Here is a 27,366-nt window from a genome sequence, read left to right as displayed (position 1 = left end):
GGGAGGCCCCTAGGAACGAGGGGAAGAGCCAGCATGGTCCGTGTGAGCCAGGCCCAGAGGCAGGGCTCATAGCCAGGAGGCCTGAGGAGTGCGCCAAGGCAGGGAGCCCTATGGCAGAAGACCTGGCACCCAAGTGGAGCCAAGGAACGAGGGGGGTCCTGGCGGGAGGTTGCCCTGAACAGGGATAGGCCCGACCTCTCATTGTAAATTGAAAAGCAGCAGGTTAAAGATGGATTCCAGTACCAGGTGACATGGTCACATGTACTGTGAGACCCCAAGCCTTCATTCTTCCTGGCCTGACTCACAGGAAGACTTGCAAGTAAACAGAGCCATCTACAGTCAATTGTCCTAGTTGATGGGAGCTACCAAGATTCTAAACCACCATTAATGGCTCACACTTTGCATAACTACAGTAGGACCTCGGAGATATATTTCGTATTTCTAGTTTCAGATACAGGAGTAGTACATTTATACAAATAGGATGACCACACTCAATAGATTATAAGCTTTGTAATGATACCTTACAAGAGACCTTTTGCATGTAGTATATTCCAGTTACATTATATTCACAGGTTTCAGAGTAGCAGCCGTGTTAGTCTGTATCCGCAAAAAGAAGAACAGGAGTACTTGTGGCACCTTAGAGACTAACAAATTTATTAGAGCATAAGCTTTCGTGGACTACAGCCACGAAATGAATTATATTCACACTCATTAGCATATTTTCATAGAATCATATGGAGTATAACATCACAAATCAGTTAAAGACAGTGTAAAAAACGTATCCACGAGGAGGGGCTGTATTCAGACTGCCTGGGCCTTCTGCCACGTCCCAACATGTGAATGCTTGACTTTGCAACCTTAATAATGTTCTTTTTAACATTGTGTTTTGCACGTTCTATAGGTCTGTTTGATCCCTTTATAATAATGTCTAAGAAGCTCGTCATCTGAGCTCCTGCAGTTTGAGAAGCGCAGAGGAACAGCTATTTTCGATTTGTAAAGGACTTTGATAGACAAGTACGAAATACACTCAGACCGTGGTGGGATTAGAGCAGTATGGGGAAGCCTCAAATGAAACAATGTGGATCAGGAATTGTAGCCTGCCAGATTCAGCTTCATTATGTTGTCTGCCTGCATCGTCCCACTGCAATTCTCTACCCAATGTCATTTCAACCCAATTTCATTTCTAAACGGACTTGTTGGCGAGATTCATGGCTCAGCCCAGCTGCCGCACTCAACGCAAGAACGCACGGATCGCTCCTTCCCAGACCTGTTTGCTCCTCACCCCGTAAACAATGGGGTTCAGCATGGGGGGGACGACGACGTAGAGATTGGCCAGTAGAATGAGGGTGTGGCGGGGGATGCGGCGACCAAACCGATGGGTGCCCCAGGAGAAAAACGCTGGGGTGTAAAACATTAGTATGACACAGATGTGGGAGCCACACGTGTTCAGAGCCTTGAGGTGGACGCCCTGGGATGGCAACCTAAAGAGAGACCAGAGGATGCAAGCATAGGAGACCGCAATAAAAATAACATCCAATCCTGCTGATAGGAAACCAGCTGCTAAACCATACCAAATATTGACTGTTATGTCCCCACAGGCCAATGTGGCCACACCTATGTGCTCGCAGTACGTGTGAGGCATAATATTATGTCCGCAATAGTGGAGCCGTTTAAGGAGAAAGATGACTGGGAACATTATACATAAGCTCCTGGTTAGAGCGGCCACGGCTATCTTCCTAATCACAGGGAGTGTTAATACAGTTGTGTACCGCAGCGGGTCGCAGATGGCAACGTACCGATCAAAGGCCATGGCCAGTAGGATGGCCGACTCGGTAATGAAAATAAAATCAATGAAAAACATCTGGGTGAGGCAGCCGTTGAAAGAGATCTCCTTGGAGAGAGACCAGAAAACATTCAGGGTTTTCGGCACCGTAGTGGTGGATAACAGCAGATCGGCCACTGTTAACATGGACAGGAACATGTACATGGGCTCATGGAGGTTCGGCTCTGTTATGATGGTGAAGAGGAGGACAGAGTTCCCGAGAAGGGCTACAACGTACATCAGACAGAAGGGGATGGAGAGCCAGACGTGTGCCTGCTCCATGCCTGGGATGCCGAGCAAGATGAACGTTGCAGGGTGGGAGCTGGTGTAATTGAGCGCTGACATGGTACAATGCAGGCCTGTCACTGCCACGCAGGCTCTCCGGCCTCTGAGGGAAGACAAGAACAATCACTGTCAGAATAGCTGAAACTACAAAGTTCATTGCCAGAAATATTCATTAGCAAGTCTTGTCCCGCCCCCCATTTGGGCGAGCCGGTGTTCTCAGGGTGTATTCTCTATTTGACTAATCTGATTGAAGGTCGGATGGTGGTTTGGCCATGAGGTGTTTCCTCCAGCTATTCACTACCCATTATCCTAGCTGTGTGATTGGCCACTGTCAGAGACCCACAGGATCCTGCTGCGCTCCCAGCTTTGGAACCCCTTCAGCCTGCCAGACCCCAAGTGGTCTCTCTCTTCCTCCCGGGTAGGTCAGGAGGCCTCTGGTCTTCAGCCCTCCGGCTTCACACCATGAGCTCTGCCCAGCGAGTCCAACTGAGGCAGACAGACCCCTGGGAGACACTGGTCCATGCTGCAGGGGTTAATGCCCCTCGCCCAGCATTTGCAGTGACACTCCAACTGCATTGTCAAAACAGTCGGTTTATTAGTCGACGAATGCAGCATGGGACGTCCTAGGTAAGCACAGAGAACTGACGGTTAAAGCATCGTTTGTTCTGGTCAGCTCAGAGCCCAGCCAAGCTGTAGTGAGCCCCATTGTTCAGGCTTTGTCTGTCTCTCTGTCAGTGTCCTGGGGACTGGCTTTGCCATTGTCTTCCTCAATTCTCCACTGATATGGGGACCCTTCGGCCAGTCCTTTTTAGTGACCCGTTCAGATAGCTGGGTGACATGCCTACCTATGTTTCTTAGCCTGCCCCGAGAGCAAACAGTCCTTCCCCACTCCCCCGGATAACAATGCAAAACAGAGGAGAAACGGAGGCACGCAGAGGCTTCATAAAAATATGACAGAAAATTCCCCCTTCACCACAGCCACGTAGAATCGTGTCTGCTTCCTGGATGGGATCAGTTTGCTAAGGAGAATAACAAACATATGGACGGGACAATTCCCTTCTGGGTTGTATTTTGGAGGGACGAACATTCATGGTAAAATGTAGGAAACCTTCACATTTGCAATATCCACCCACCACTCGCTTGCTCCAAAGAATGATTTACCCAGTGATTCCCGCTTGCTGCTTTTCTGTGCAGACACATTCTTGCATTAATAACTTTCTGTGACACAAAACATACTCCTCATCATTCCCTATGGCGCTTCACTCCTGTCTTCTGGAGTGTGGCACCGGGCAGGAGCCAGCCGGGCATTTGTGCCATACATGGTGGTGTGCACAGAGATGGACTCATGACATGCAGTCCCGCTCCCAGCAGAGGAATCACCTGGTTAATATCCGGGCAGGTGACTCCGCTGTCCCCTTCATGTCATGGAATGACAGGTCCCAGCCCCCTCCCGGGATCCTTACCAGAGGGGTTAGAATGTCACAGGCAGAACATCTGTCAGGTATGGGCATGGCTGTGTGTCCTGGGCAGTGACGCCACATTATAATCAATCCAGTCTGGGCGAGGGGCGGATCCCAGCTCTGAACCTAGAAGCTGCATCTCCTGGGTGTTTTTTCCTCCAGCTGCAGATTCTCTCCCCCTCACTCCAATCACAGTCCTCATCCCACCAGGCCCTGCTGAATGCCCGAGAGCTGTCCCCGACCCAAACGTCTAATGCCAGCGACTCACCAGACTCTGGCCCCAGCCGGGGAGGAGGAATCTCTGTCTGTGATCCAGGTGGGGAGCAGCAGGAGGTGGAGAATCTGCAATGACCAGGGCTGAGACACAGGGATATTCATAGTGCTGCCCTGGGAATCCCAGCGGGGGGCTCCGAGCCAGCAGGGAGCCCCAGGGACCTAGTCTCTGTGACTCAGGTGGTGAAGAGCAACAGGGATTTAACACTTTGTTTCTCTGTGCATTTTTCTAGCATTATTGGCATCATAATTCTGCCTTCCTATAGCCAAGGCGCTTTCTCATTGAACAGGGATCCCATTTCAGTATCTGATGGGGCTGCACTCAGTGACCCAGGAGAGCCCTTTTAGTCCTACACACCAGCACCCCATGCAGGAATGATCCGACCAGAGCCTCAAGCACTGGGTTTGCCCCTAGGGCTGCCTGGAACAGCTGTCATCAGCACCAGAACAGAGACCAGTGATCTCCGCAGAGTGTGTTGCATGGCTCCGGCTTGGGAAGGGTGTCCAGACCTAGAGCCCAATCCTGCAGTCCCTGTGCAAGGGAATCAAAGCAGTAGCAATTTATACTCACTTGGTACAGCTGCACATGAGGAGGCAAGTTGCCAGGCAGGGCAGTATCAGGCCCTCTGCATTGTGTGTGACATCACGGCCGTTCCTGCCCGTAGACTGTTACCGCTATGTCAGTGGTTCTGAAATGTTTCTGCACCCACAGATGCAGAGGAACACAGGCGATAAAGGGTTAACCCTTGTGGAAATTCCAGTTGTGTTTTTTCTGGTTGTCAGCTGGTTCTGGAACCCAGCAATGGATTTATCAGGCCACTGGTTCCTGGGGCCACTGGTCCTCCCCAAGAAATCAGCAGAGACCTATGGGAGGGTTGGAATGGAGTCTGCTGGAATTTCTACAGAGCAAACAGCCACTTGCATTGCATGCTGCAGGGAGGCTGAAATCAGAGGAGAAGAGACTGCAGACCTGTGCTTGGAGTGGGTCACTAGGATCTAGGACTCCTGGGTTCAGCTGGTATCAACCAGCTTCCCAACAGGCATGGAGCTTTGAGAGGCCAATCTGGATTTCTCAAGAATTAGTGAATCATCAGGTGGCCGTAATACATCTGAGTAAATCAACTAATCGCTCATTCATGGCTCTGCTGTTGTGTAATTTTAGGCCGGACAGTTAAAATCTCTGTTTGTCAACCAGTGAAATAGATGGGCTAACCCTTGCCCACAAGGAGTTTTATTGGCAGTGTTGTTGTAGCCGTGTCAGTCCCAGGATATTACAGAGACAAGGTGGGGGAGGTCATATATTTTATGGGACCAACTTCAGTTGGTGAGCTTGTCTCCCTCCCCACCTTGTCTCTCTCAGAGTATTGCTGTGAGGAAAGGCATCTATTAAGACCTTGATCAGCAGAACACTTAAGCACATGCTTTACTTTAAGCATATGTTATCTCGGTCCCTATTCAGTAAAGCACTTAAGTATATGTTTAACTTTGAAGATAATCAAAGAATCATAGAATCATAGAATATCAGGGTTGGAAGGGATCTCAGGAGGTATCTAGTCCAACCCCCTGCTCAAAGCAGGACCAATCCCAACTAAATCATCCCAGCCAGGGCTTTGTCAAGTCTGACAAAACCTCAAAGGAAGGCGTTACCTCCCTAGGTAACCCATTCCAGTGCTTCACCACCCCCCTAGTGAAAAAGTTTTTCCTAATATCCAACCTAAACCTCCCCAACTGCAACTTGAGACCTTTGCTCCTTGTTCTGTCATCTGCTACCACTGAGAACAGTCTAGATCCATCCTCTTCAGAACCTCCTTTCAGGTAGTTGAAAGCAGCTATCAAATCCCGCCTCATTCTTCCCTTCTGCAGACATAATAGGTATGGCTACACTGCAATTAAAAACCCACCGCTGCCCATGCCAGCTGACTCAGGCTCCAGGACCCCGAGCCCAGATGTCTACACCACAATGAAACAGCACCTTAGCCCGAGCCCTGGGAACCCGAATCAGCTGACATGGGCCAGCCATGGGGTCTAATTGCCATGTAGACATACTCATTGGGTCTGAAGCATGTGCTAAGATGGATGTAAGCGGATATTAAAGCTCAGACCATGCTTAAGTGCTTTGCCCAGTCAGGGTCTAAGTGCAAATAATCACAAAGGGCCCCCTGTAAAGTCCATTGACGTCACCGGGAGTGTTTCTGTGGAGTTCAATGGCCCAGCTGTTCGCGGGGACCTACAGATTCCACCTTGCATTTCACTCAGCCCCTTTCATAGACTCATAGACTTTAAGGTCAGAAGGGACCATTATGATCGTCTAGTCTGACTTCCTGCACAATGCAGGCCACAGAATCTCACCCACCCACTCCTGTAACAAACCCTTAACCTATGTCTGAGCTATTGAAGTCCTCAAAACGTGGTTTAAAGACCTCAAGGTGCAGAGAATCTTCCAGCAAGTGACCCGTACCCCACACTGCAGAAGAAGGCGAAAAACCTCCAGGGCCTCTGCCAATCTGCCCTGGAGGAAAATTCCTTCCCGACCCCAAATATGGTGAACAGCTAAACCCTGTGCATGTGGGCAAGACTCACCAGCCAGACACCCAGGAAAGAATTCTCTGGCTGGCTTCTGAGTGAGGCGTGCAAGAAGGCCAACTTCGGTGAAAGCCCCGGCGTGCGATACGCGAACCAGCCTCACCAGCCAAGCGGCTGCACCAGGAGCCTAGCGCAACCCAGTGTTCAGAAAGCGGGGGAGGGATATCTCAGTGGTTTGAGCATTGGCCAGGGTTGTGAGTTCAATCCTGGAGGGGGCCATTTAGGGATCTGGGGCAAAAATCTGTCTGGGGATTGGTCCTGCTTTGAGCAGGGGGTTGGACTAGATGACCTCCTGAGGTCCCTTCCAACCCTGATATTCTATGAGTCTCTCCGCGAGGGAGCCATTGGAAAGGCCCTATGAATGCTGTGCTTTCCCAAGGAGCAGCCGAGCAATTAAGCTAACATTTTAACCAAGCTCCGAGTATAAATCTTCCTAAGGAGCTGACTAATATCGCATTATGTACGAGTTGAACAGGCAGGCGCTCTGGAGCTGGTGACTGATTGACCAAGTGGTTCTTTTCCTCTCTTTCCCAAACGTGCACAGCCTGTGCAAAAACCTGCCCGAGGCCGTTCAGTCCCCCCTCAGAGCAGAGTTACTGCCGGGGTTTGAAAATGCTTCCGCCGCCTTTGCAGGAGGGCTGCGAAGTCTGACAAAGGACTGGGTTGATTTCTAGCTGTACGGTGTGCGTTTGTTCAATGCCGTCCTTTTAGACCCAGTCACCTAAGTCCTCTAAGTGACAGCGGGCTGGTGTTTTAGAGCCACGGAGCACCAAGAGCTGCTGTCGAGGTCAGTGGGACCACTCATGTAAGTCACGTTACTCTTGTGCTCAGGCATTAGCAGGCCATGAACTGGGCGGCGAGGCAGCTGGCATGCTGATCCCACTGCCCATCACGCTGGCCAAGAGTGTCTCATTTGTTCCTTGCACTCCCCCATCTGTCTGTCTGTGCCTCTCATCTGATACTTCTTGTTCTGTGATGTACAGCACCTGGCACAACAGGGACCTAGTCCATGACTGGGATTCCTTGGCGGGAGAGTAATACGAATAGATAACGATAATTAATAAAACGACACACCAAGCAGGGGTAACCAGGGCCGGCTCCAGGCACCAGCTAAGGAAGCAGGTGCTTGGGGCGGCCGATACAAAGGGGCGGCACTCCGTCCGCTATTGGGGCGGCCCGTCCAGGTCTTCGGCGGGAATTCGGTGGCGGGTCCCTCAGTCCCTCTCTTTCTCTTTGGGCTGTCGCCGAAGTGCCGCGGAAGAGGAAGAGAGGAGGAAGAGAGGGAGTGAAGGACCCACCGCCGAACTGCCTCCGAAGAATGGAGTGGCACAATTGAGCTGCCGCCGAAGTGCCGCCGATCGGCTTTTTTTTTTTTTTTTTTGCCGCTAGGGGCGGCAGAAAACCTGGAGCCAGCCCTGGGGGTAACAAACAAGGTCCTAATTCAACAAGGAGCTTAAACATGCTCCTCACTTTAAATGCATGGGCAGTCCCGTGTGCTCACAGTTAGGCATGTGCCGATGGACCTTGCTCTGACTCGGGCCCCATGGGAAGGAATGGGGAGGAAGAGACGGGGGTAACAGTGTTAGGAGCAGTGGGTAACGCACATGTGATGAACAGTCACGACAGCGATGTTTTTGAAATATAAATAAATCCATGTTGTGTAGTAGAAAGAGAGCCTGAAACACGGGCCTGGTCAAGGCCTGAGGCCTAAAACACAGCCAGCAAAAGTTACACTACAAGCAGCAGTCAAGCCCTGTCAAAAGAAGATACTTCCTGAATTCCTGCCAGTCAGTGCCCAGTACACGAACTCGGCACCAGTATCGCTAGCATTGCTAAAACACACTGAACAGGTGAGCACATTCCAGCAGGCCAGCACAAGCACACCCCAACCAAGCAGACGAGAGGATGGTTTGTGATGAAGAGTGATCTCTTGTCTGAAACATCAGGAGTAAAAGTACAAAGCCAGGGGGTGAATAGGGAGGTTTCTGCTTTTCACTTTTGCTGACTTTGGTTCAGGCCTCAGGCCTTGCACAAGGCCCGTGCTTCTGGCTCTCTCTTCCTACTACAGTTGGTAACTGATTATTATTAGAGCCGGTCAAAAATGTTTAATCCAAAAAAGAATTCAACCAAAAATGACCTTTTTTTTCTCCACCTTTGTAGGTATTCATCAAACAGCTGCTAAGAACCACCAGGAAATGGTTTTCGCCACCTTTTTTTCTTGGAAAATAAAATACATTTTTTTTTTTGTCCAGCTCTAATTTTTTTTCTTCATATCACTTTATTTGCGTCTGATGCGGGAAACCCCTTTTACAGAGGAAGCTTTGAGGCCCTCTGTGGCGACGGCCGCTGTGCTCCTACTTTAGGCAGAGCAACACAACCCGGAATGAAATAAACAAAGACGGGGCTTGAAAGATTTAGGGCCTTTTTATCAGAAATCATGACATTCTTTTTGTTTTTTGTTTCTTTTTCATGTTAAGTGACAGCCGTGCTGGGAGCCCAAGAGCCTGTTCATTGTCGCACCAGCATCTCCTCTTGCTGCGAGCAGAGCTGGGGAATTTGCACGGCGGCTTGGGAAGCCCATGGCACGCAGCAGCTCCGGCTGCTTGTCAGAGGTTTTGAGCTTGCTGCGGATTTGCTCCAGCTAGGGCCCGCAGCATCTGCTGAGCAGTGAACTGCGGGCTTGGCGCCGCTGAGGCGGGGTGTGCAGCTTCCTCGAGCCCAGCGCTAGAGGGCGCCGTCCCTGCTGAGCCTGCAGTGTGCCCCGACTCCGCTAAACGAGACAGGAACTGCAGTGGGATGCCAGGTTCTCCCATTGCCAGTGCCTGCAGCCTATGTTGAATCAGTGCCGGCACTTGCATTTCTCTAGGGCCCGGCATGGCCGCCACCACCTCTGGGTGCCAGATTTGCTGATGGAAGGTTGGGAGGGGCTGAATCGGAGGCTTCCCAGCTGTCGGGGGGTTCTGCAGCGGCGCCTGTGTCCCCAGGTCGCGGTTCTGGCCGAGCAACTGCCGCACGCTCCTCGCAGCGGGCCCGACCAGGATGTTCTGCACAAGCCGTTTGACAGCCTGCTGCAGCAAGCTCTTGATGGTTGTTGAGACAGTGGCACCGGCTCCTCTTCCTGGGTCTGGAGTGGCTCCGGTGCAGCTCTGTGCTGTGCAGTCAGTAATGCTACAGCAGCAGCCGAGGCCGCTGCTGCTGGTGTTACCGGGGGAGCTGGATGGTGGAGTACAAGCCGGGGGCGAAGGGGTTTGGCTGCTGGCGAGGGATGAGTTGCTCCTCAGAGAAGCAAATGAGTTCCCCGCAGCCCGCGTCTGCACCGCCTTCAGCGTTAGATCCGGGTGATCCCTACCCACGTGCTGCGAGGCGCTGTCTCCGCCCAGGAGGCTGGCCAGAAAGCTCAAGGCCTGGCTGGGGTCCTTCATGATTTCCCGCACGGTGGCCGGGCTCCGAGCGAGCTCCAGAATGAGCTTCAGCATGTCGGGAGTGTTCAGGAAGTGGCCGATCTCCGGGGTTTTCTGGATCACTTGTTGCTTCAGAGGATTGTCCGTGATCAGCTCAGTCATCAGGTCTGGGTTGCAGAGCCGGCTCTGAATGAAGGGGTTCTCCAAGAGCTGGAACATCATCTCAGGGTTGGACGTGAGCTGGCTCTGGAACTCGGAGAAGTTGGCCGTGTTCAGGCCGAGGTTGCTGGCAAGCTCCCGCAGGCCGTCCGTGCCGAAGGCCGTGCTGGAGAGGCTGCTGTTCTCCGCCTGGGTGGCGGCCGCACCCTCTGGGGAGCCGGCGTGCTGACCCAGACACTCCTGAGGTCTCCTTCGTGACTGGATGACAAGGTAGATGGTGGCATCGTCCTGGATGCCATGCTGGCTCAGGGTCTTTTGATCTTTTAAAATCCTGCCAGCGAATATCAGCACAAGCCGGTCGGTGGGAGAGGAGAAACGGGTGGAGATGCCAGCCTTAAACTCCTTGATGAGCCTGTCCTCGGGTACTACGAACTCCTCCTTCTGCCCGGGGGTCTTGACGGTCACCTTGATGACTCGAGGAGCGTCGGCAGCCTCTAGACGAGCTCCAGGGACATCTCCGCTTCTGACCATGCTTAGTGGGATGGGACATTTGCAAGCTTTGGCACAGGGATGGGGGCGAGAGGCAAAGGACACAGCGTCTTCTGCTTCCCCGCTACTGGCCCCCTCTAATCATGGGCCTCCGGAGAGGACCTTCTCAGTGTCTCCAACCAAGGCCCGGGCTCCCCTGCTGCTCTGCTCCTCTACTGACCTGCAGCAGTTGATGGAGCTGCCCGCAACCTCCGGTGTCTGCACTGTGACATCACGGCTGATGCCATAAACTGCCATGGCACCCGTGGATTTCCTCTACACTAACTCCCACGCAAGCAACTCGCTCTGAGAACTTCAACTTGGCAATTTCCTGGCACAGGCCCAAATCCTTCCCCGGTGGCGTAAGTAGGTGCAACTGGACCGAGGGCAATGGAGCTGGGTCTTCCTACATCACAGGTGAATTTGGCCCCAAATCTGTAATAATCTTAGTTCTAATAATAAATAGTTCTGGGATCCTTACTCAGTCTTTACGCAGGCAACTTCTATGGGGAGGGAATGGAGTTTCTCTGCCATCCATCACTTTTACCCTGCACAATCTTAAATATCAGTCTGGGCTGGGTTAAATCCAGTTGAAGTTGCAGGAGTGTAGCAGCCGCCTTTCATTCAGGATAAATGTGAAGCAGCGAGTAAGCTCCTTTATTAACCAGGGAACTGAAACAGTAGAAGCCACCACCCATCACACGGGCTAGGCTTTAGTAGAGGTTGAACTGTGTGGCCCAGTGGGTTTCTCTGGGGACTGATACAGCAAATGCAGATGGAACTGAGTGTGTCTGGGTGTCTCTGAGAGAGACACTGCAGCAAGGCCAGCGAAGCTGGGAAACAAGGCAGGAAGGAAGCACCAAATTGCCACCGAAGTGCTGGTGGAGTGGCCCTGGGAAAGGTAAGAGAGCTTTTTGGCAGAGTGCTGGCAGAAAGAGGCTTGGAGCTGCAAACAAAGAAACTATCCCCTGTTGCTTAGTTCCTCCTGGAGTCAAGGAACCAGGGCTTCGTACCTTCTGTGTAAATAAACAGGATTCCATCAAAGAAATGTGTGACTGCATCATCAGTTTCGCATCCTAACAGAAACAACTTGCAGGGCCCCAAACTTTGTCCAACCGCTTAGGCCAAAAGGGGTAACAATACGAATAAAGCTTTACTGGCCCCGACAAGGGAACAAGAGGGTCCTACAAAAAGCCATGATCCAAACTTTAAACACACTTAGCCGCTGCAGACAGTCAGACCCTCCAGTGGTGTTCATCAGCAGAGCTCCACTGAGACTGAGCTGTACCAGTGGAAGGGGAGAGGACGAGACAATGGATGGACAGACGTTTCCCAAAAACCCTTAGCATACTTCTTGGAGACCTTCCCAGCTCTAAATCCCTCAGCTTTCCAGTCAGTTCCTTCTCCGTGCTGCATGTCCCTGCTGGAACTCCTTGCGTGATCTTCACAATTAGCACAGCTATGTCCTATAACCCAATGTATTGTCCCGTCCCTAGCAAAACAGACCCCTGGGCCTATAAAACATGCAGCACCCACCCAGCACCTGGCCCCCAAGAAGTCCAACCCAGATGCCCAAGCAAACCCCTCCCCAGGACAAACCCTGACTCCCAGAGAACCTCCCCGCCTCCCCCCGAACCTGTAGCGACTGCCACAACTCCCCCAGGAGGAGGGACCGTACCAGGCCTTTCAGGCGTTGGCCAGAGAAGGAAGCTTGTTGAGGGTGTTTCTGCGCGTTCCTGCCCCACGGTTAAGCTGCACTGCCATCTGTCAGTCTCTGAGGGTGTGGTAGAGACACATTTTGCTGCCATTAGCCCCACTTCGACCCAGGGGGCATCCTCCCAGGATGGGCACCTGCTCCAGACCGTATTTCTCAGGAGCCCCACGGGGGTCTCTAAAACAATGGGGAGCCGATTCCTGGCTCTGCCACCAACTCCCTGTGTGGCCTTGGGCGAGACCCAGAACTTGTTTCCTCTTCTATAAAACAGGGGATAAAATGCTGCCCTACCTCCCTGGGTCCCAGAAAAAAGCCTCTTAGTAAGACAGCAGCTGCGCCACAGGAGTGACCTGAGCAGCGAGGCCTGGGGCGGGGGTAGAGCTGTCATTCAGATAAGTTCCCCCTCCTGCTCGACAGCTCCGCAAATCCCTTCTGAGGAGTGGGTTTGATTCCCCGCCAACGTCCAACCCCTATCTCCGATCGGGCTCACTTTCTTCCACCTCCATTGCAAATGGTTCTAGAGCTTTTCTCCCGAGCCAAGCCAGGATCGGAGCCCAGCTGGACGTCACTGGGCATGGAAGGGGATTGGATTTCTACCGGTAAATGTCAGTGTCACTGTACACACCCCAAACCTGACCAAAAAATATTTCCATCGATGATCATCAAAATTGGCAGCCAGGCAAGAAAAATGCTGCTCGAGAACATATGAGAGTTCAATTTAAGGTGATTCACTGGGTATATTTTCACATGTGATGTCAACACATTGGGTTTGAATGGCTATAAAGATCGAACTGTTTGAATCTCAACCCGGACTGTCATTGAATAATTATTGTCTGACCCCCCCTCATCATTTCTCGCAACTGTGAAAATGTACATTTGTGAAAATCGAAAAGAAAAATGCTTTGAACCCGTAACTGCGCACAACTGCGAAAATGTCAATCATTACAAATAGAAAAAACAATGCTTAAAATAAACATTGAGCTTATCTGCTGAAATGATACATATAAAAAATCCCATTCGGCCAAGTGTAAACATCATCCATCCTGCGCTCTCACAGAGCAACGTCCAGGCCCCGGGGATGAACTATGGATTTTAATTGAGTCTAGATCTTAACCTGAGTGATAGCTCCAGAGCATGTGACCAAAAGGAATGAGATGCTGAGCAAGAGGGACTGGTTGTGTTAGACTTCTAGAGACCCTGGAATACCAGTGTTATTTCATTTAAGGTTTGGGTTAAAGCAGTAAAGGCAAAGAAAACATAGGGAGTTGGACACCAGGTGCAGTAAATAATCAGTTTCTTTAGTTTATTATAAAGAAATGCCGTTTAGAACGAAATATGGGAAAATGAGATAAGAAGGAAGAAAGGGGCCCAGCCATGAATCTTGTCCTACCCAGACCTGAGGGCAAGGTTCACCCCTAAAACTGCCTCACCTGGCCTTAGCTAAGGTCCAATAACTGGCAACGACACTCTTGTGTGTTATAGTGTATAAAAAGCCAGGTTTTTAGGGGTTCTTTGTCAAAGCTTTTCCTAAGCCCTCTGGAGAGCACCATGATGGAAAGGTATTTCCCGGGCCGGAGCCCGCTGGTACTTATAATTGTATGCTGGTGGGTACAGAATATAGGTGCATACGTTTATGTTTGTACGCTGGGTATAATTATCACCAAGTGGCCTTTGAATTACATAAAGGAATGTTTGTGTGGAAGTTCAGCTGTGGTAAACCCTAATAAATGAAGTAGGAAAATAAGTCCCAACATCTCCTCTGCTGAGTCTTTGTCTTTGCAGGGAGTCTCAAATGGGCCTACATAATCTAGAAACACACGTTCCGTTGGCGTGACTTGACTTCCAATGGGGGGTTTGTGAAAATCCCATCCCAAGGGAACCAAGTGCTTTTTGCCTCTGCTTGGCCCAGGAAGAGGGAGGACCAAAAAGGGGCTGGGCTGTCATTCGAGCAGCTCTGAGCCCCTTATGGTAATGCTCCTGGGGTCCACAGGCAGCCATCCCAGTGCTGCCGGAGCTGCCGCCATCTTGTTTTTTCCCTTCTCTGTGAGGCAATCATGTCTGGCCCCTCCATTCCTGCACCAAGAGCAACTTCATTATGGGCCACATCTAACCCCTTCCCAGCCTACATTCCCATCTCACCAGAGCCGCCGGGCATGACACAGAGAGTTTACCAGCACCAGGGGAAGGACCCTTCCCTTCAGAGTCACTGCTGTGCTCTCCTTCCTTGGGGGGCAGGGGGAAATTGATGGCGGTAGATCTGTGAAGCAGCAGGTCCACTGCCTTGCCCCATAACCCTGATGCAGAGGGACCCTGCACATAGATAAGGTAGATCCAGGTGCAAATATCTTGCACCAGATCTATCAACAATGCCTCCAACAGAATGGAACCGGGTTCACCCCAGACAGGCTTTTCTGCCCTGTAAGGGGATGGGCCAGGGTTTGCCTAGATCAGAGGAGGTTTGGGTAGATCTAGCACAGAGGGCATTGGAACAATAGGGGGCATTCATGCTCTAAACATAAATCCAAGCCACCTTCACTCTTCGTAGGCTTCATGGGCCTGATTCGCCCCTGCCCTGCTCCTAGTAATTCATTTGCTCCTCTGCAGAGTGTGTGTGAAACATTGTCCCTAGTGTTTCACACCTAGTTTGCACACAGTAACAAGACCATGCTCTTACATAGTGCTTTTCAGTGGCAGATCTTGTGCTACAAAGGAGGTCAGTAGCATTATCCCTCCCCTTTACCGATGGGGAAATTGAGGCACAGAACAGGGAAGTGACTTGCCCAAGATCACCCAGCAGGCCTGAGGCAGAGCTGGAGATAGAACCCAAGTCTCCTGAGTCTGTCAAAAAAAGATATCAAATTAGTTTGACAGGCTCTAGTTTCCATAAACTAATGTTGATTGGTATTAATTATATTACCCTTTAATTCTTTATTAATCAAATCCTTTTTCGCCCACTCCATTATCTTGCCCAGGATCAATGTCAGACTGACAGGCATTATAGGCCTGGGTCATCCCCTTTGCCTCTTTTTAAAAATTGGCACAACATTCGATTTCTTCCAGTCTTCTGGAACATCCCAACAGTAATAGTCCACTTAGTGCCTGAGACAGCTCTTTTAAAACTCTTGGATGCATTTTCTCTATACCTGTTAATTTAAAAATGTCCAACTTTAGTAGCTGCTGTTTAATATCCTCCAGCGATACTAGTACAAAGGAAAGAGTGTTGTCATCATCATATGATAGGACTATTATCCATATCCTAGTAATGCCTGAGGACTCCAATCAGACCTCAGGGCCCCACTGTGCTAGGCGGTCTCCTGATAACACAAAGACAGCCTGCACCTCAGAGCGCTGACAGTCTACGACTGAGACAGTGCACAACAGGTGAATAAACAGACAAATGGGAGGGAAGGGGCGGACAGACTAACAGTAGTGACAGGGATATAAGATCACAGTCACAGAGATCTCGACAATCCTCACTGTTTTCTGAATGTTCTGCATTTGATCTGTGCTGGAGGGGAGCGTCTGATGGTTCATCTGAGCCACAGGAGGCAAACACCACGGGAGGAACCTCCAGTGATGAAAAGACCAGATGAGCCAGGCTCCCATCTCCTGAAAACCCTCCTTCGAAGCAATCTGGTTTCATTTAGAAGGAACCTGCCGGTCTTGGGTCTCGGCCCTGCGGCAGCACTCAGCACCAATTGCTCATTCCCAGTCCGCGTCTTGGCATTATGTGCAGGTCAACATCCCCTCCCCCTGCAGAAGCAGTGAAATCCCCAGGCCTGGGAGACCATGCGGGTCACTCGTTCCCGGATTTGTCTCGTTCTCACCCCGTAGACGATGGGGTTTAGCATGGGGGGAACAATCACATAGAGATTGGCCAGGAGGATGTGAATGTGTCCAGGGATATTGTGGCCAAACCGGTGAGTGAGGAAGGAGAAAAAAGCCGGCGTGTAGAACATCAGGATGACGCAGATGTGGGAGCCGCAGGTGCTGAGAGCCTTGAGCCGGGCGTCCTTGGACGGGAGCCGGAAGACGGCCCTGAGGATCAGCACGTAAGATACAGCAATGAGCATGACATCCAGCCCTGATGACAGCAGAGTTGTGGTGAACCCATACCAGATGTTGGCTGTTATATCAGCGCAGGCCAGCCGGGCTATGCCCATGTGCTCACAGTACGTGTGAGGCATAACGGTGTGACCACAGTACGGTAGCCTCTTAAGGAGGAAAATAGGTGGGAACATTATACACAACCCTCTAACAACAGCTGTCACCGCTATTTTCCCTATCACTGAGTGTGTGAGGATAGTCGGGTATCTCAGAGGGTAGCAGATGGCAACATACCGGTCAAACGCCATGGCCAGCAAAACGGTTGACTCTGCGATGAAACTAAAATGGGTAAAGAACATCTGGGTAACGCAGGCATCAAAAGAAATCTCCCTGGCACTAAACCAGAATATGGCCAGCATCTTGGGCACCGTAGTCGTGGATAACATTAGATCAGAGACGGCCAGCATGGCGAGGAAAAGGTACATGGGCTCGTGGAGGCTGCGCTCTGTTATGATGATGAAGAGTAAAACGGAGTTGGCAAAAAGTGCAACAACGTACATCAGGCAGACGGGGACGGAGATCCAGATGTGAGACTCTTCCATGCCCGGGATGCCGGTCAGGATGAACGTTATAGGATCAAAGCTGCTTTGGTTGAGAGTCGGCATGGTGGGCCCTGTGTTTGAACTCACACTGGCTCTGCAGAGAAAGACAAACGCATAAATAACTCCTCTGATTAGCTAGGGGTCACACGACCGAGTTGGACCAGACATAGTGTCGTCCCTTACAAACGTCTGTTTCTGAAATGACTCCATTTAGAAGATATTTGCAAAGCAGGGACTTAATTCATAAAGGAATCTCCCTTTTTTAAAATGGACTGAAGTAGTACAATCATTAACCAGCTAGTTTCCTGCCATTCACCCTCTTTAATTTTATTTCTAGGGGTTCTTCTTTGGTTGTGCAGTTATAATGGGCCAGATCCTTTCTGACTTGGGGTTGAAATATTGCTGCCCATCGCCGTAGTCTCTGTGCACTCAGATCCTACAAACACTTACACATGGGAGTAACTGTGCTCCCAAGTAGCCCCGTTGAAGCCAATGGACCTGCTCACGCACGTACAACTCATAAGTGCAAAGTTACCCTTGTGCGTCACGGTTCATAGGACTGTGCCCTTGCTTAGCAGGGATGCCTGGGCCAGTGTTTGCTGGCCTTTTCAGGTTTTTGCATCCTCCTTACACGTCCGAAAAAGGTCTCCATGCTGACAATGATAGGAGCTGTATAATATAGCTCCTCCTACAGCTATGCAGGTTGACCCCCCCTTTTGGGACCCCTGGGGAAGGGGGTCATGACTCATTGGCTGAGAAACACTACGCTAATGGATAGGCTCTGCGCTAGCACATGGGAGACTTGGATTCAATTCTCAGCTCAACCATCCTGGGTGAAGCATTTAATTTACCCGGGCCTCAGCTACTCATCTGTGAAATGGGGACAATACGTCCCACCTTCCGGGCATGAGGTGAGGATAACAGCCCATTCTCCACCTTGACTGCAAGAACGAGGGCCAGGGAACTGCCTAGAGAACTACATTACTTTCTGACAGGCTAAACCAATAGCACAAACGACAAGCAAGCCGTACTTGGTATCAGGTGAGTGAGGCCATGCTAGACACACAGGCAGGGCTGTGTAATCACCAGCCAGACAAGGGGGTTCCTTGTCTTTTGTTTTGCTTTTCTGCAGGTTTTTCAAATGCCACAAAGTGCCCGGGGCCACCAACATCCCCCGGCAATGAGTTCCACAGGTTGACTGTGGGTTGTGTGAAGAAATATTTCCTTCTGTTTGTTTTAAACCTGCTGCCTATTTATTTCATCGGGTGACTCCTCTACAGAAGCTGTTCCATACCCCTAATCATTTTTATCACTCATCTCTGTCCCTTTTCAATCCAATATCTGTTTCTGAGCTGGGGTGATAAGAACTGCACGTAGTATTCAAGGTATGGGGGAACCATGGGTTTGTGTAGTGGCATTATGATATGGGGGGAGGGGGAGGGAATATACATTTAGTTTGAGCCGCTATTATGGTATTTTTAAAGAGTTTCCATTTAGCTAGCAGGAATTTCATTCTTATCACGGTTCCTTTTCATTTCTGAGTAACTAACTTCCCCATTTGTGTGTAGTTTGCATTTCCTGGACACTACTGTGCTAATAAGCGATGGTCACATAAATACCACCCTATACCGGAAACCTACTGACCGCTACACTTACCTACATGCCTCCAGCTTCCATCCAAGACACACCACACGATCCATTGTCTACAGCCAAGCTCTAAGATATAACCGCATTTGCTCCAATCCCTCGGATAGAGACAAGCACCTACAAGATTTCTATCAAGCATTCTTAAAACTACAATACCCACCTGCTGAAGTGAAAAAACAGATTGACAGAGCCAGACGAGTACCCAGAAGTCACCGCCTACAAGACAGGCCCAACAAAGAAAACAACAGAACACCACTAGCTGTCACCTTCAGCCCCCAACTAAAACCTCTCCAGCGCATCATCAGAGATCTACAACCTATCCTGAAAGATGATCCTTTACTCTCACAGATCTTGGGAGACAGACCTGTCCTCGCTTACAGACAACCCCCCAACCTAAAGCAAATACTCACCAGCAACCACACATCACTGAACAAAACCACTAACCCAGGAACCTATCCTTGTAACAAACCCCGATGCCAACTCTGTCCACATATCTATTCAAGTGACATCATCATAGGACCTAATCACATCAGCCATACCATCAGGGGCTCGTTCACCTGCACATCTACCAATGTGATATATGCCATCATGTGCCAGCAATGCCCCTCTGCCATGTACATTGGCCAAACCGGACAGTCACTACGCAAAAGAATTAATGGACACAAATCTGACATCAGGAATCAAAATACTCAAAAACCAGTGGGAGAACACTTTAACCTGTCTGGTCATTCAGTGACAGACCTGCGGGTGGCTATATTACAACAGAAAAACTTCAAAAACAGACTCCAACGAGAGACTGCTGAGCTAGAATTGATATGCAAACTAGACACAATCAACTCCGGTTTGAATAAGGACTGGGAATGGCTGAGCCATTACAAACATTGATTCTATCTCCCCTTGTAAGTATTCTCACACTTCTTATCAAACTGTCTGTACTGGGCTATCTTGATTATCGCTTCAAAAGGTTTTTTTTTTTCTCTTAATTAATTGGCCTCTCAGAGTTGGTAAGACAACTCCCACCTGTTTATGCTCTCTGTATGTGTGTATATATATCTCCTCAATATATGTTCCATTCTATATGCATCCGAAGAAGTGGGCTGTAGTCCACAAAAGCTTATGCTCTAATAAATTTGTTAGTCTCTAAGGTGCCACAAGTACTCCTGTTCTTCTTTTTGCGGATACAGACTAACACGGCTGCTACTCTGAAACCTTTTGGAAGTTAACACTACTGTGGTACATTTCTTTGATATTTTCTGCCCTACAACGATGTTAAATTTAATTACATTATGGTTGCTATTACCAAGTGGTTCAGCTATGTTCACCTCTTGGACCAGACCCTGCATATCACTTAGGCCTAAATCAAGACTTGCCTCTCCTCTTGTGGGTTCCAGGACTAGCTGCTCCAGGAAGCTGTCATTAGTGATGTCTAGAAACTTTATCTCTGCATCCTGCCCTGACATGTACCCAGTCAATATGGGGATAGTTGAAATCGCCCATTATTGTTGGGTTTTCTGTTTTTGTAGCCTCTCTAATCTCCCTGAGCATTTCACAATCACCATCACCATCCTGGTCAGGTGGTCGGTAGAATATTCTTACTGCTATAGTCTTCTTATTCAAGCCTGGGATTTCTAGCCATAGAGTTTGATTCATTTAAGATTTTTACTATATTTGACTTTCTGCTTTCTTTCACACATAATGCCACTCCCGCACCAGCACGACCTGCTCTGTCATTCCTCTACATTTTGTACCCTGGTATTACCATGCCCCATATATTACCATTGCTCCACCAAGTTTCTGTGATGCCTGTTATAGTAATATCCACATTTAAGACCTGGTGCTCAAGTTCACCCACCTTAGTATTTAGATGTCTAGCATTTCTATACACGCACTTATAAAATCTGTCAGTATTTAGTTGTCTGCCTTCATGTGACGGAACTGAATGTCACTCTTTTTCTGTGACTGTTTCTCTTCAGTTTCTGCCTGTATTTCATCAACTTCTATCTTCTCTTCTTTACTAGGACACAGAGAATCCCCATTAATAGATCCTCCCTTAAAGGATGTCTCTTTCCAGACCGTATACTCCTCCGCACCTCTTGGCTTTCCCTCAGCCCTTAGTTTAAAAACTGCTCTACAACCTTGTTAATTTTACATGCCAGCCATCTGGTTCAGATGGAGTCCATCCTTCCTGTGTAGGCTCCTCCTTTCCCAAAAGGTTCCCCAGGTCCTAATAAATCTAACCCCCTCCTCCCTACTCCGTGGTCTCATCCACACATTGAGACCCTGCACCTCTGCCTGTCTGACTGGCCCTGCGCGTGGAACTGGGAGCATTTCCGAGAATGCTCCCACGGAGGTCCAGGACTTCTATCTCTTATCTAGCAGACTATGTTTGGCCTCCAGGATCTCTCTTCTACCCTTCCCTATGTCACGGGTACCTTCATGTACCACGACCACCGGCTAAGTCAGGAAAATCCCATGGCTATTCTCCCAGAGGGAGACCCTGCATTTGCCCACTTCATTGACTGCCAAGGCCTGTTCCCCTCATGCTCATGGAGTTTAGAATCATACAAGACAGGAGGTAGCCAGCTTGCAAACCCCCTGAACCAGGGGCGGCTCCAGGCACCAGCGCAGCAAGTGCGCGCGGGGGGCGGCGTGCCTGTCGCTGTGAGGGCGGCAGTCAGGCAGCCTTCGGCCGCATGCCTGGGGGAGATCCACCGGTCCCGCAGCTTTGGTGGCAATTCGGCGGCAGGTACACCGAAGGTGCGGGACCGGCAGATCACCCACAGGCATGCCGCTGAAGGCCGCCTGACTGCCGTGCTTGGGGCAGCAAAAAACAGAGAGCTGTCCCTACCCTGAACTAAGTCATATCTCCCCACCTCTGAGCCTAGAAGTGCCTCTCAGAGGAGCCATTTGTCCCAGCTGAAAATTTCCTGCCTTTGAACATTTTTTTAAATGACTTTGAGCTGCCCCAAACCCAAACATTTAATGCAAATGACTCACCAGGCTCCTGTGTTCGCTGAGAACAAAGACCCTGTGCTTGTGATCCGGGCCGGGAGCTGCAGGTGGTGGGGAATCGGCACTGACCGGGGCTGAGAAGTGGGGATATTAATATTGCCTCCTTATGAATCCCAGCAGTGAGCCCCAGGCAGGCTCTTGGATTTGCTGAATCTTAAACTGCCTGGTGCATTAAAGATTAACAGGAACTAACCTGGTCAGTTTGGTTTAGCCATTTCCTGCTTTCCCATCATTTGCATTACAAGTGGTTTCACTTGTCCAACCTGCAAGGGCCTGAGTGGCACTTGTGCTGACTACTTAAACCAAGAACAATGGATATGGAGCCAGGCACTGAAGAGCATTCAGAGCTTCAGAGCCGGGCTGGTGTTTTCAGGGCCTGGTCTCTCTGCTACCTAGGATACAATTTACCCTTTCGTCTTTGCGAAGATATTTGCATTACCAGCAACACCTCCAAACACACCATCTACGTTAGGCAGGTGTTGCTCGGTGGGTCTGGCTGTGGCAAGGGTTTCTGCCAGTGGCAAACCACAGAAAGCTGCGTAGTTTCTCCACACGTTAGCATGCCACTCTGAACTAGCATCAGCTGAATTACATTCACGTTCCTGGTGAAGACCAGAGAGGCCAGAATCTCAGAAATTATTATTTATTATTATTCAGACAGCATGTTAACGGTGCATGACACTGACAAATGACAAGCCATGTCCCAGTGTCCCAAACAATAGCTCTATCTATCTAGCTTGTCCAAGGGAAGGTTAAGAGGTGACTAGCTTCCCGGGGAAGAGATTTCTGATAGTAGGTGGCTCTTTGTTCTACTCTACTCTGGCTCAGACAGAAGTTACGGGCTTGGCGCAGAAATGCCTAGGGGAGATTCTGTGCAAGAGCCCAGAATAGATAATCACAGGGATCATTCTAGCATTCAAGTCTATGAATTTCTCAGTCCCTGGCCTTGAACAGCTGAAATAATATTGATGCTCGTTTTCCTTTATAATGCAGCCTTGCATCCAAGAAACCAAAGCATCGGAGGGCTACTTTTTCAAAAGGGCGTGTGCCGCTCGCTAGCCTGGCACCAGATTTTCAAAGAAGCTTGGTGCTAGTGCTGGTAGAAAAACGAAACACGTCTTGCCCAAAAAATCTTGAGAAAAAAACTGTCCCTTTTTTGTCGGAAAATTTCAAAACTTGGGGGAGGAGGGAGTGGTTTTTGTTTTTGTTTTTTTTTCAGCTCTGCTCGGCACCCAGCAATTACCACTGAGAACACCAGCTGCTGGGTGGCGAGGCCACTTCTGAAAATGCTGGCCTTCACACCAATAAGCATATGCAGATCTGTCTACACTGCACATAGGCCCAGGGTCTGACTCAGGCTTGAGTCCAAGTCCCGCTTCCACCCACACAGAAGTCAGTCTCATTTGAGTCAGCGAGCTTCAGCACCCAGGCACTAGGACCTGGCTAGCAGGGTGGGTCAGAGCCCGAGTCCCACTGGGACTTGAATCCAAGCCCTGTCGTTTTGCAGTGTGGACACAGGCCAAGCCTGAGAGCCAAGTCAGAAGGTCTGTGCAGTGCAGGATGGACGCGTTAGCACAGCTGTGAAACCTGGATCCAGCAATTGTACATCTCCCCCCCAGGTTAAACCCCGTCATTTATGGGGTGAGCATGAGGCAGATTCGAGAGAGAGTGATCACATGTTGGCTCAGATGAGGAAGTGGTGAGGAATTCTGCAGCGGGGCTGCTCCTTGCCCGATGCAGGTAGAACTGGACTCAGGGTCTGCAAGGGGAGGGGGCTCCTGAAACGTCACATTGACTCTGGATCAGGTTCTCTTCCCCTGCTGGCAAAGACAGTGTCAGTCCCAGGCACCCCCTGCTGCGCACACCCACAACGTGCAGGCGTTCTCAGCAAGGCTAAGCATCATGGGCTGCAGCGTGAGCGCCTCTTGTTAACACTTTTCCCGCACATACAGCAGAGCGTTACCTGGGAGCCTGCGCAGCGCGAGAACCCTGACCCCCACTCAGATGGGAGCAGAGAGCCCTCAGCCCTGGACGAGCGCGAGCCCTCAAGTCTGACCCAACCCCCGCTGAGCTCGGTAGAAGGATTCCCGCGGGGTGAATTCATCGGGTTTGGACCAGGAGCTAAAAGAGCAGAGCACAGTTTGTGCTGCTCCTTGCTGGAGGCGGGCTGTGCCTTGCACAAACCCTCCTCGAAGCCTTTGGAGCGAAGGGCTGCAGCTGAGAAAACAAGGCAAGGAAAGAATTATTCTGCAAGTAGTTGTGGGGGTTGGTAACGGAGCTCCCTCTGGCCGTGCCCTCGCGGTCCCTGAGCAGTCAGGAGCCTGGGGTTGGGCTCAGGCACCCTTACAAGTGCTGATGTAGCATCAAAAATAATTTCAGGGGCCATGCAACAGTGGCAGCCAGTAAAGAGAGGCTAATGGGGCTGCCCCGGGCCAGTAAACTCCCTGTCCTTCCTTCCTTCCTTCCTTCCCCCCTTGTCTCCAGCACCCGAGGGAGAGAACAGCAGGGGAAGGGGACTGGAGGTGATGAGGGGGGGTCAGTACAGCAGGGCCATAAAGGGCAGTCAGTGGGCTCCTAAAATGGCTGCACCCTCCCTTGAAACTCTTAGAGCTCACAGCATTTTTGGAGGTTGACGTTTACCCCACAAAGCCTGAGCAGCCTCACAGCGCAGAGCCGCCCCTCCCCCTCCCCCAAGGGGGGGGAACTGAGGCAGAGAGGGATTGTGATCACAGGGGTGCTGCAAGGCAAGGAGGAGCCTGGGATCTGGTGAAGGTGGGGAGGGGTAGTGAGCACAGCAGTGTGTGTGTGTGTGGGGGGGTGCCCACTGATTTGCAGCAGAGGAGTCCCATCACATGAGCTGTGGGGGAGGGAGCAACTGGATTGATTTATTGGGGGCAAGGAAGGAGCCCCCGCTCATTAGTTACTTGGCTGATTTTATCTGGGAAGCCAGGAATAATCTGGGGGACATGAAAACAGAAATTCATGGTGAGGGGGCAAGGAGGCAGCCCCAGCACCACCATCACCCTAGGCACCACTGCCTGGCAGGCAGTGCCTGAGGGGGACCCCTCTCCCAGCGTTGACCTACAGGATGGGGAAATGGAGGCACCACGGGGGGACTTTGCTCTATGTCCTGATTGCCCATGCCTCCCCTGTATCTCTCTGGCATGTCCCCTCTTCTCCTGCGTTCAGCTCTCCATGGAAAACTCTCAGGTTTTCCCAAACACAAAGACCAGCCAGAAATGTCCCATCAAAATGACCTTTATTTTAGACGAAGGAAAACATAAGGAAGAACATAAGAATGGCCAGACTGGGTCCATCTAGCCCAGTATCCTGTCTTCTGACAGGGGCCAGTGCCAGGTGCCCCAGAGGGAATGAACAGAACAGGGCAATTATCAAGTGATCCATCCCCTGTCGCCCAGTCCCAGCTTCTGGAAGTTGGAGGTTTAGGTACTTCCAGAGCATGGGCTTGCATCCCTGACCTTCTTGGCTAATAGCCGTTGATGGACCTGTCCTCCATTGCTCTGGAGGGCATTCTGCGCCAAACAATTCAAACTTCTGCAACGAAAAATTAGAAATTCTGTGCACAGTATTTTAAAATTCTAACAAAATTTGGCAAATTTTATTTGTCAAATAAATGTGGAGGCTCCAGCGTGGCATTGGGGAGCACAGGCCACTAGCTGCACTGAGGTGGGAGATCACCCTGCAGCTCCCCCGCCCCCCCCGGCACATGGACTCAGTGGTGATACTGCACCCAACCCTGACACAGCACAAGGACCAGGCCTGCCCCAGAAACACCCCAGGGTCCTGCCCCTCCATGCCAGGTGCACCAGGTGTGGGCAGACAGGCTCAGCCAGCCAGGATCCAAGTGTGGAGGGGCGTAATGTGGGGGGATCCAGGTGTGGGTTGAGAGGGTTTTGTGCAGGGCAATCTGGGTGCGGGCGGCTCAGTGGGGGATCTGGGTGCAGGGGGGATCTGGATGCACAGGAGTTTACTCAGGGGTTATGGTTGCAACAGGAATGGGACTCTGCAGAGGATCCAGGTGAAGGTGGTTGGGGCTCAGCGGGCGGGGGGGGAGTGTGGGTGTAGAGGGGGGATAGAGCTCAGCGGTGGGGTCTGCGTGTGGGGGGTCTAGTGGGGGGTCCAGATGCTAGGGGAGCGGGGCTCTGTCAAAGCTGATTCCCCACTCTGGCACTTTGAGTGCAGAAGGTGGGGGCCTGCAAGGATTTTAAAAATTAATCCTGGCCACTCCAGGCTGGTATTAAACTCCAAAGGTTACAGCTTCTCTCTGACCTTGGATGGGTCAGAGAGAAGCTACTGCAACCACCCAAGTGCAAACCTCCCCCCGCCTTTTTGAGAACCCAGGAAGGAACACTTGGGAATTCCTTCCTGTGGGATACCCTCAAGCCCTTTCACCCCCCCCCCTCTGGGGAAGCACTGAGAAAAAAAAACAAAGGAAATGTGCTGTTGCCACCAGCTAATTAAACACCATGTGCACAAATCTCTTAAGACACAAAAATCCAATCCTGTTCTTAAAAAAGGTAAATTTTATTAAAAACAAAAAGAAAGAAAATACATCTGGAACTTGGGCTTTTGCTAGATTTAAAAAAAACCCACTTACAAAAATAAAACATCAAGAATAACCTTCTTGAGGTCCAGCTTAAAGGTTACAAGCAAAACAAAAAGCACTTGGGGTTAGCACGGAGAAGTCCACAAGCCAATAAGAAATAAAAGAAATAACCCTAATCACATCTTTTTAGACATTCCCTGATTTACTTACATATCTGGGGTTTCAGATAGGTAGGGTCGAGGTATGAATTGCTGCTTTTTCATATCTGGTTTTAAGGCTGCTCACAGCATTGCTGCTCTGTGTCTCCGCTCTCTGGAGAACACCACCACCCAGACAAAGGGAAGTTTTTTTCCCCTTTTTTAAAAAGTTCTAGCCCTCCCATTGGCTCTTTTGCTCAGGTGCCCACTGCTTTCCTTTACCTGTGGGCTTGTTAACCCTTTTACAGGTAAAGCAAGTAGAGAACAGCTACTAAGAGGGACTTTATAGCCAACTGGCTGGCTGGGTGTCCATAAAAGGGAGCTCCCCCCCCCCCCCCCTTCATTTATCCCAGGCTCAGTAGAGTATGGATCCAGCCTCTTTGATCTCCTTGATTATTTCACAATCACCCACACCATCCTGGTCAGGTGGTCAGTAGCATATTCCTACTGCTCTACCCTTCTTATTCAAAGCATGGAATTTCTGTCCACAGGGATTCTACACTACAGTTTGATTCATTTACTCTGTTTTCTTTCACATATAGTGCCACTCCCCTACCAATGTGACCTACTCTGTCATTCCTCTCTATTTTGTATCTAGATTTTTTTTCCCATATGAGAATTTTTAAAACACTAGTATTGAATTCGGGCTGGAACAGGTGTGGAGAAGGACTGCTAGGATGGTCAGGGCAGTGGAGGGCCTGGCTTAGGACGAGAGGCTAAAGGACCCTAACTCTAAGGACAATTCAGCTCTGGAACAGGCTTCCAAGGGAGGTGGTGGGTTTTGGATGCTTTTAATCACAAGTTGGACAAGCCCCTGTCAGGGCTGGTCCAGGTGTACTGGGAACTGCCACGGCGCAGGGGGAGGGATTGATGCCTTCTGAAGGTCCCCTCCAGCTCTCTATGTCTATGATTCTAACATTCTCTGATTAACCATTGTGCCTGGTGCTGTACAAACAACTCATAAATGACAATCTGATTCCGCTTCTGGGGAAGCTTGTTGGTGAGGTTAATTGCTCAGGTACTGTGCCGGCTGCAGCCCTCAGAACCATTTGCCTGCCTTGCAGAGCTC

General features: G+C 50.4%; 3 protein-coding genes across 3 annotated transcripts; all 3 read right to left on the bottom strand.

Moving 5' to 3' along the window:
* Positions 1–638: 638 nt before the first annotated feature.
* On the bottom strand, positions 639–2,296 carry LOC101939344 (olfactory receptor 52B2-like). The gene has a single exon (XM_005290036.4). It carries the CDS (start codon positions 2,165–2,167, stop codon positions 1,232–1,234), a length of 936 nt encoding a protein of 311 aa, XP_005290093.2. The 5' UTR covers positions 2,168–2,296; the 3' UTR covers positions 639–1,231.
* Positions 2,297–8,990: 6,694 nt separating this feature from the next.
* On the bottom strand, positions 8,991–10,898 carry LOC101939075 (ubiquilin-1-like). Its single transcript, XM_065549815.1, has one exon. The coding sequence runs from the start codon at positions 10,512–10,514 to the stop codon at positions 9,030–9,032; it is 1,485 nt and encodes a 494-aa protein (XP_065405887.1). The 5' UTR covers positions 10,515–10,898; the 3' UTR covers positions 8,991–9,029.
* Positions 10,899–13,502: 2,604 nt separating this feature from the next.
* On the bottom strand, positions 13,503–21,694 carry LOC101938811 (olfactory receptor 52B2-like). Its single transcript, XM_005290034.4, has 2 exons — positions 21,519–21,694; positions 13,503–16,968 (listed from the first exon to the last, which is right to left on the bottom strand). Exon 2 carries the CDS (start codon positions 16,935–16,937, stop codon positions 15,963–15,965), a length of 975 nt encoding a protein of 324 aa, XP_005290091.2. The 5' UTR covers positions 16,938–16,968; positions 21,519–21,694; the 3' UTR covers positions 13,503–15,962.
* Positions 21,695–27,366: the final 5,672 nt, after the last annotated feature.

Source organism: Chrysemys picta, chromosome 1, assembly GCF_011386835.1.
Source record: "Chrysemys picta bellii isolate R12L10 chromosome 1, ASM1138683v2, whole genome shotgun sequence".
Classification (NCBI taxonomy): domain Eukaryota; kingdom Metazoa; phylum Chordata; order Testudines; family Emydidae; genus Chrysemys; species Chrysemys picta.
The sequence above is the reverse complement of the archived record's forward strand: the minus strand, read 5'-3'. Positions and strand labels throughout refer to the sequence as shown.

What these genes read in the sequence shown, in the direction of transcription:
- LOC101938811 (XM_005290034.4), bottom strand. Translation starts at nt 16,937, where the DNA reads ATGCCGACTCTCAACCAAAGCAGCTTTGATCCTATAACGTTCATCCTG.
- LOC101939344 (XM_005290036.4), bottom strand. Translation starts at nt 2,167, where the DNA reads ATGTCAGCGCTCAATTACACCAGCTCCCACCCTGCAACGTTCATCTTG.
- LOC101939075 (XM_065549815.1), bottom strand. Translation starts at nt 10,514, where the DNA reads ATGGTCAGAAGCGGAGATGTCCCTGGAGCTCGTCTAGAGGCTGCCGAC.